This window comes from Periophthalmus magnuspinnatus, chromosome 6 (genome assembly GCF_009829125.3).
Source record: "Periophthalmus magnuspinnatus isolate fPerMag1 chromosome 6, fPerMag1.2.pri, whole genome shotgun sequence".
Classification (NCBI taxonomy): domain Eukaryota; kingdom Metazoa; phylum Chordata; class Actinopteri; order Gobiiformes; family Gobiidae; genus Periophthalmus; species Periophthalmus magnuspinnatus.
Genome location: NC_047131.1, coordinates 11,259,994 through 11,269,771, shown reverse-complemented (window position 1 = coordinate 11,269,771; position 9,778 = coordinate 11,259,994). Strand labels below are relative to the sequence as shown.

The 9,778-nt window shown below is 38.2% G+C and overlaps 1 protein-coding gene across 1 annotated transcript; it reads left to right on the top strand.

Annotated features, from left to right (window-relative positions):
* Positions 1–302: 302 nt before the first annotated feature.
* LOC117372762 (vacuolar protein sorting-associated protein 4A-like) lies at positions 303–9,546 on the top strand. Its single transcript, XM_033968604.2, has 7 exons — positions 303–424; positions 501–657; positions 974–1,122; positions 2,761–2,842; positions 4,318–4,537; positions 6,410–6,550; positions 7,533–9,546. Exons 1-7 carry the CDS (start codon positions 316–318, stop codon positions 7,632–7,634), a joined length of 960 nt encoding a protein of 319 aa, XP_033824495.1. The 5' UTR covers positions 303–315; the 3' UTR covers positions 7,635–9,546.
* Positions 9,547–9,778: the final 232 nt, after the last annotated feature.

Here is a 9,778-nt window from a genome sequence, read left to right as displayed (position 1 = left end):
TCTACTGTGCTGTTAGGATTATTCACTCCTGTTAGTCCACTTTCGTGTGAGAGCAACACAGGACTTCCAGAACTTTATTTTTGCAGTTTATTTAAAGTAAGGTTCATGACACTTTCCTTTTGTGATTATTCTTGCGCTGACCATATAATACAAAATAATAATTATATATATATATATATATATATTTATTTTTTATATTTATATTTATTTTTTATTTTTATTTTTTTTCTTGTCATGTCCAGTCTCCATTGAGTCTATAAAACCTTATTGGGGTTAAGTTAAAAAAGACTGTGCGTGTGATTAGGTGCTATTGTCATGGAGAAACCCAATGTGCGGTGGAGTGACGTGGCCGGACTGGAGGGAGCTAAAGAAGCTTTGAAGGAGGCTGTCATCCTGCCCATTAAATTCCCACATCTGTTCACAGGTACTGTACCCGTGGCCTGGTTTCATTTTGTAGCTTACACATTCCCATATTATTATTTTTGATCAAATGCTTTTAGGGAAGCGGACTCCATGGAGGGGCATCCTGCTTTTTGGACCCCCAGGGACAGGAAAGTCCTATCTTGCTAAGGCAGTGGCCACAGAAGCCAACAACTCCACCTTCTTCTCGGTGTCCTCCTCAGACCTGATGTCTAAGTGGCTGGGAGAGAGTGAAAAGTAGGTTTGCTTCCTAACTCCTGTATGCCCCCCCACCCCCAAACTCAAGCAAAACGTTGAGTGCATCTGGAACCATAGCTTGTCTCCGCAGTTTCAGTGATGTGCGATTGACAGGAGGCAGATTAACCAATGGGAGAGACACATGATCAGTTTGGTTCAGATTCAACAAGCGAGGCACTAAACTGGTGTTTATCTATCTTAAAAATGTATGGCTGTGGTTGGACAAGTTAGAATGGAGCACCCCTCAACCTCTGCCTCCTCTCCCCTACACCCCTCCTCCCGCTCTGCTCCCATCACTTTTCTCCCTGTGTTCTAGGCTGGTGAAGAATCTATTTGACTTGGCACGGCAGCACAAGCCTTCCATCATCTTCATTGACGAGGTGGATTCTCTGTGTGGCTCCAGAAACGAGAATGAGAGTGAGGCAGCCCGGCGCATCAAGACAGAGTTTCTGGTCCAAATGCAAGGTGAGTTCCACTGTGAAGTTTACACTTAGACCTGTCACGATAACACATTTTCATGCATGGCTTTGTAGCTGATCATCAATATTCTTTGGGGGGTGGAGCCATTGCTCTGTCTGAAGCTCTGTTTTTCAAGCTTTAATTTAAGACTTTAATCTGAGCTTTGTTTTAACACAATCTGAGCATAAAGAACTGACTTAGCTTGATGTTACTACAAAGTATCAATTGCGGCACAGAAATGTTGTGATACACAATAATATTTAAAAAAATATATAATATTAATAATAATGATAATGCCTTACACTTCTGATGCACTTTACAGGCTCGACAAAACCTCTCAGAGCACTACACTGTAGTCGTCATTCATTCACTTCACACTTGGTGATGGTAAGATACTATTGTAGACTGACGGAAGTGAGGCTGCTAATCTGTGCCATTGGCCCCTGTGACCACCACCAATTATTCACACACACACGTACACACACCCCTATCATACTGGGCAATGTGGGTGAAGTGTCTTGCCTATGGACATGACAGAGCCAGTAAATAATTTTAAATTGTTTACTGATACTACTGCAAAAAAGATGTAGACACGATAAATATTGAGACTCAAAATATATTGTTTCAGCTATAATGTATTGAACGATAAGTTAATATAGTAATTATTGTGACTGACAAAAAATCACTGGGCAAAGTTGAACCTTTTATATGAGTTTAAAATGGCATTGATTAGAAATGGTATATGAACACTTGATAATATAGCACATGATAGAATTGGAGTTACTTTATTTTGAACACTTTAAAAATTAAGAAAACACACAACATATAGTCTCCATACTTCTAAAGACATTCAAAACACATGTACATTTAATGAAAAGCAGGAAAAGATTGTTGAAAACAGTCAATGTTCAAAAAAGGAGTACGAAGAAGCATAGTTCTTTTAATGCTATATTAATATTTCATCTACATGATATTCTTGTGCTTGTCATTACTTGCAAAGTAATGTCAGCCTTCACCATACAGTTGAGTACATTATAGTGTCTCTACAAACATTAGAGAAATTTGTTGAGAAAAAACAAGTTTATAATATCTCATCAATCACTTTTTAAATAACAATTCATTAGTGTCTGCTTTTCTGATGGTACATCTAAAAAAAAAATTCCTTGTACATTTTTTTTAAAGATTAATATTTGCATTTTTTTTATACTTATCTCTATGTCCATTCCATAAATGTACTCCATTTATAGCCATACTCATTGGTTGTCAGGCCTGAGCACCAGAAGCTTACGATTAGTATCGTGGGGCTGTGCAAACCATGACCGTGTAAGTGCATTGATGGGGAGGTCAAGCCCGTCAGTGACTAGAGACCCTCACCATGATGTAGGAAGGTGCAAGTGCTTTCCAAAAATGTATAGTTTAATATAGATTAAAAAAAGGGAACATTGTTTTTCCAATGGGAGTATCATTCTTTTTATTTATTTTTTCTTAACCAACCCTCATTTTTCACCTAGTGAACTTGATCAGCTATGAACGTCCGCATGATACCACTGCATAGTATCGATAATATATCAGTGATTGTGACCTGACCAAGCCCAAGTGATCAGGTGTGTGCTGTGCTACAGAGACTAAGCTAAGCTCTTGTAGGTGTGGGCAACAACAACGATGGCATCCTGGTGCTGGGAGCCACCAACATCCCCTGGGTCCTGGATGCAGCCATACGCAGAAGGTGATGCTCTTCTAACCACTCTTTATAAACTCATGAAAATGTGTGTCTGAAGTGTGCTAACCAAAGAAACATATCCAGATCTATAAATCCCACCACAGGACAATAGAAGGCAGTGACATCGGAATGAAATAAACCAGGTGATAAACTCTGGGTTAAATATATGTTAAGTTTTAGTGAAGTTTACAAATTAACTTTTCACTTTTGTAAAAAAACAAACAACAAAATGTATTTATCTTGCATCTGTTCAAAAAGACAAATCTGATGCACTGGGCACAGATAATCGATAAACCATATCTATTTTACCTGTCTTAAATTTACTTGCTTTGTTGCCATCTCCTGAATAGACTTTAATTGCAGTTTCATGCATAGGGCCTAACACACACACACACACCCCCACACACACACACACACACCCCCACACACACACACACACACACACACACACACACACACTGTTAAGGCACCGTTAAAGCAGACCTATTCTGCTAAAGACCTTTTAACCATGTTATAGTTGTTTCCCCTCACTATTTGCTCACCCAAAGTTGTCTTTGGAGTGACCCGTGAGAATCTTTGAGTAATCTTACAAGACTCTATTGCCGATTAACCTCCATTTTCACCGCCACCAGTACATGCCCTCTGCTTTGTACTTATTTCATTGTCGAAATTTTTTTTTTTTTTAATCTGTGATGTGCGTGGGATTTGGCAGCGCTGTGTAGTTATTTTGGTACAAATGAAAAAAAATTGCAGCTTGCTATCTGCAGCTATCCATTGACAGCTGTACGGAAGTCAGGGGACTTGTTTTAGATCTATATTGTGATTTAAAATGTCCAAACAATAACATAATGATCCAGGGGTGTCATAGATTAAAATTAGATGGCAGGCACAAGCACAATTGATACTTTTGCAGCTGATGTTATCAACTTTCCCTGGGGGTGTGATGCTAACTGCAGGCTCTGCTCTGTCTGAAGTTAAAGCAGACTTTAATCTGAGTTTTGTTTTAACACAATCTGACCGGAAAGAACTTACCTGCAACTACAACAGGTGAGCTGATTTATACTGTTAAGCAAGTCCCTCTCAAATGACATTACAGTCGCAAGCTAGTTAGCATTAGCCAACAGTTTTTCAGTTAGTCACTCACCGTTTTTGTTGAAATCAATCATCTTAACAGGACCATGAACGCTTGTATCAATCACAGGCTCCTGAAAATATGTCGGTTAAATCCAGTTTTAATTCCTTGTTGTAAAACATTTTGGCCAATATTTGCTAATGTGTGCATTGTGTCATCCATGGTGACATTCCATCATTAACGTACAGGTAGAACACCCCCAGCATGATGTTATTGCAAAGTATCAATAGGTCTACTTTAAACATTCTCGGCCAATTGTTGTAAGGCAAGCACCAGTAGAACAGTTAAAACACACTAGTTTATTTTCTCTGTAGACTTGTGTTGTGACCGCTGTACCATGTGGCTGTAGGTTTGAGAAGAGGATCTACATCCCCCTGCCAGAGGAGCCGGCCCGAACACACATGTTCCGGTTGCACCTGGGAAACACGCCTCACAGTCTGAGCGAAGTGGACCTGAGGCAGCTCGCCCACAAAACAGACGGCTACTCGGGGGCCGACATCAGCATCATTGTACGGGACGCCCTCATGCAGCCCGTGCGCAAAGTGCAGTCAGCCACGCACTTCAAGAAGGTGGGCTGTGACCAAGCGTGAACGTGAAGATAAACACTGTGGTCGCTATTAGATTTTTTCATTTATTTCATTCATCTTTATTTATACAGGGACAGTCCAATGAGAATACCAAACTCTTTTTTTTTTTTTTTTCATGAGTGCCATGTGTAGACAATACAAACAAAACAAAAACAATTATAATCACACCTGCACCATCCATTTTAAAGTTTTAAATGGACCTATGCAATTGTTATTAATGTTCATCACCAGATTATTAAAATGCGTTAGTGGCACCAATGTATCCAGTTTTGCGTGCCCTTAAAATGTATTCCATTTTGGGAAGCAAGATAACCCAAATCTTTTTTTCCCATTTCAGTTCTAGTGCAGCTTTAGACGATTTCTTGACTTAGACAGTCATGATATTTTGTATTAAAAGTTCCTGTATCAAAGTTCCAGTAGTAGTTCAGTAGTTCCTTATAAATAAATTTTATACAGTGTTGTTGCTCTTTTGACGGATAGCGCTGGCCAACCTCTGCGATGGGTTTTAAATTCACACATGTTATGAAAGAAATGTATGAGTGAAAAAGTGATTTGTGATTAGGGTTTTCACAATACAAATTTATCACACTCTATTTTGATATTAAGGAATAGACTCGATAATCCATTCTGATTCTGATACTTTCTTTTAACAATATAATGTGATTTTCAATATTAAATAATAGTACTTTTATTACTTTACAGTCGTGTATCTGTGTAGATACTAATTTTAGTATCTAATTTATGATACTTTTGACAACCTGATTTGTGGTTTAATAGTTGGAATCACAAACGTGCCCAAGAGATAAGGTTGTCAAAAGTAAAGAAATTCAGATACTAATCGATACTAAAATTAATAATGAAACTAGATACTTGTTTGAGCAAGTATCAATACTAAAAAAGTCACATTCACAGAACAAAAATGAACCTTTCCTGTATAGCTTTAGAATGATTATGAGCTGTATCAGAAAAAGTAAAACCGAATAGACCAGTATACACCTGTGAACCACTACTGAGCTTACCTGGACAACAGAGGGATTAAAGACCAGGATATAAGACCAGGATCTATATCTGTTTAAAAAGTACCATGTTTTACTGTTGAAAATTACATTCTATTGTCTAAAGTAAGAGTGTTTTTTATTATCACTGTGGTATCGGAATCAGTTGAGTATCGAGTCTATTTCATATTTACAAAAAGACTGAAATTGGCATATGAACTAATAAACTAATACAACTATCGCATGTATTTAGAACATGTTTAGCATGAGTTAGCAGTTTTTATGCAAAAAAGACAGAATATTGTGTTTGCAGAGGGAATGATGGTACTTGCAAACTTTATGATTTGCTAATTGTGTCCATTCAAAGTTCGATTGAATTACAATTAATTTTGCAGCTCTAGCTATGTCCCAGAGCTGCCCCCACACTCAAAGCACAAGCCTTACAAACTAGTGTCTAAGACACTAATATTTTAAACTATATTTTGATACTAATAGTCTTGATTCCTATACCACGATGATAGTTTAAAAAATCAGTCTTTCTTTAGACAGTAGAATGTGATTTACAACATTAAATCATAGTACTTTCTTTTATATTCCCATGTGGCTTTATATCTGTGTAATCCCTCAGTGGGCTAGGTAGGTTCCATAGTGGTCCATGGGTGTATACTAGTTTGTGTGGTCTTATACTCAAAATCGTTCTAAAGCTATTCAGGAAAGGTTAATTTCTGTCCTGTCAATGTGACTTTATTAGTATCGATACCTGCTCAAAGGAGTGTCTAGTTTCGATAGTACTTTTAGTATTGATTAGTATCTGTCGATACTTTTGACAGTCCTCTTACAAACTGTTGTTGTGTTGTAGGTGCGTGGCCCTTCCCGAAGTAACAACCAGATCCTGGTGGATGACCTCCTGACCCCTTGTTCCCCTGGTGACCCTGCTGCCATAGAGATGACCTGGATGGATGTGCCTAGTGATAAGCTGCTGGAGCCTATAGTGTGCATGGTAAAATGTTTGGTTGAAATGTTACAAAAGGTTTGATTAGAACTTTTTTTTCGGAAGCCCTTTGAGGCGACTGTAATATTGGAGTGAAAAAACTAAAAGATAGCTCTGTAGTATCAGTGCCAGGACTATATCACAGGACATGCTAGCAGATGTAGTAGATAACCTACAGAGGTTGGAGGTTTTATACAAAATAAGACAGGAAATTTATGTTGTTTGACAAAGAAACTCTGTAACTTTGAGTTTTTAAGATTTGCAGATTGCAAGCATTAGTGACTAAACCTGAACTAAAGGCTGCACTAGCACTGATTTAAAGTTTGAATCGTCACTACCTAAACCCCAGCACCTGCAGCCAGAGAATCTTTTTAGGTTGGATTTCAGCATTGAAACTGGCAATCCAAACTCATGAGGCTCATTCTACTTTCTGATTGGGTAATAGTCTTGAGAATCAAATGTTTTTGGAATTAAGAATAAATCAGCATTATTTATTAATCACCACATACAACACCAGATGATTTTAGATGTATATGGAAGACTTCAAATATATGATTCAAGATGGAATTATGTAGGAAAAAAGTCAAATAACTCATAAAGGTTTGTTTTTTTTAAATATTCAAATCCTCAAAGTCGCCACCCTTTACTTGTCTGTAACTTGCCTTCTTATGATGAAGTCTCCTGAAATGGTTTTCACTTCACTTGTGTGCCATGTCAGGGTCAAAGAATGTCAAGTGTCCAAAGTAGTAATCAAAGCAAAGGGAGGTTATTTTTTTTTATTATATTTTAAATCTAAAACAAGTTTGTCGCTGTTTCAAGGTTATTTTTTGTTTACTACATTCCATGTGTCGGATGGTTTTGATGCCTTCACTGAGCATCTACACTAGTCGTGAAAATTAAAAAGACAACCAAATTTAAAAATCTGTCCAAACTTTGACTCTTGCTATATATGATATGATATTGACATGCGATATCTTTGCTCTGCTTTCAGTCAGACATGCTGCGCTCTCTGTCCACCACTCGGCCCACAGTCAACACTGAAGACCTGCTCAAAGTCAAGAAGTTCACAGAGGACTTTGGCATGGAGGGCTGACACAGCTGCTCTGGAGTCAGGCTGAGCTTCACAGCTCATCTACTCTTTTATTTATTCAGATACACGCTCTGCCTGCTTCTTCTCTAAGTGGATGTCTAGGCTTATTGTGCAAAACGCCACAATAAAGCAGCGCTCCCAGTCCTGGCATTTCACTTCAGCCTCTGCTATGTCAGAAGCCCGCATATCCATGAGCCTGTCCATCTCTGAACAACAAACTTCTTTTCTGTTTACATGGTGATTTATTCTTTGCAGCAACATTTCAGAAGATCTGATTGCATTTGGGTTTCTTGTGTCTTAATGTTTTTGGAGTGTCCCCCTCGAAGCAACAGACTCACCTGAGATGGTTTGAACTGCGGCGAGCCTGAAGACAACACTCAGGGATGAAGCCGTACCAGCTGCGTTCTGTTCAAACTACCTGCTCCGAGCTGACACCCTCGAGACTACAGAGTTGTTAAGTGTGATGTCACTTCTGGGTCCATCAGCTGATTGAAAACAATGTTTGCAATGTTTGGTATTATGCTAAATCACTTTTTAATTTAATGTTAATGTTATAACACTGTTCCCTAATCAAAAACATGCCTGAAGAGGTTTTAGATGTCATCCACTCCTAACCTAACAGAACTGCTCCCACACGACAATTCTCCATAAATATACAAAAACATGATACAAAACTATATGCAACTTCTCAACCCTGATGTACAGTAGTTTCATTAGCGGGTGCACGCTGATTGTGTTTTACCTTGTGCTCTGAAGGGGGAGTGTGGGAGAACAAAAGGAGGGGAGACTCAGAGCATCAAAAAGAAAAATAAAACATGCTAATACATTATCGATGGATATAACATATTCAAAACAAAAGAAGGTAACATGGTGATCTAAATATGTTGTGGTTAATGCCCCATCTTTAAAAAGAAATTGCAGTCGTTGAAAGCTAACAAGGTTATAAGCATGGATCTATAGTTATAACTGTGACAGAAAGTGAATGAGAGGTTGAGGTAAGAAGCTAGGTGACGGTCGATGAGATATGCAACAGGTAATCCTACGTTATGACAGATTATTACTACGTTATTTACATATTTGGTACAATTTGTGATGTAACAAGCTATTTTGAAACACAACAACAACACGACCCGGAAGTAACATTATCACTTAACAACTCTGGAGCTCAACTGACCGCTCATCCCCCGGTTCTGGAAATAAGTTTCTCATTATTTTTTCCCATTTCCAAAAAAAAAAAAAAAAAAAAGCTTGCTCATTGTTAATCATCTATGTAGTAACTAATGACCAGAATTTATTATTTATTAAAAATCTGCCTCTGAAACTTAATAAACCAATAAGTTATCTTTTTTTGTCTTTTTAAATGTACCTTTTAGACTTTAAGCAACTGCGTTATGGATATTTGTTACCATGTAGCTGGTTAGCCTCTGCAATGCCTTTGATCTCTTAATTTTTGATGGGAAAATTAATGAAAAATTTACTTCTGGAACTCCAGAGGGCGGTCACTGTTGAGCTCCATAGGATTCCCCCATTACGCATTTATAATTCAGTGAAGTATTATCAAATCTACAATAGTTTGATTAATTTGTCTATTTCAGTTCACAATGCGTTACTAACATTGACTGTGTTATGTGTTGATAATATTGTACATATGTCATTTTGGTTTTGGCTTGTCAGCGGAAAAGAGCACGATCAAAACTCCTTAATCTGTTCCCTGGTACATGTGACGTGTGATAAGATTTGAAGAATGCCCTGTAAATGACTGACTTGGACACTGTTTACATTTACGATCATGTTTGTGTGTACACTACATTAATGTGGTAGTATTAGCCCTGTTTTGGATTCATCCTTCAGCCCATCCCTCTCCACATTAATTTAAGATGAATAAATGACAGCAGGTGTGTGCCTGTGTGAACTATGTGAGCCTCGTGCTGTGGCTGGAGATGTGACATAGCTCCTCTGGTCCTGTTATGAATATTGTTTTTGTGTTCTATACTGAGTGGACAGGTCAGTGCAGTTCCTGCCTGTGTCGCCTCTGAGAGCACATTTGGTTGGTGGTTCCGGGTTCTATCTGTGTGGAGTTTGTATGTTCTCCCTGTGTCTAGGTGGGCTTCCTATGGGCACTCCAGTTTCCCCCATCAACCTACAAC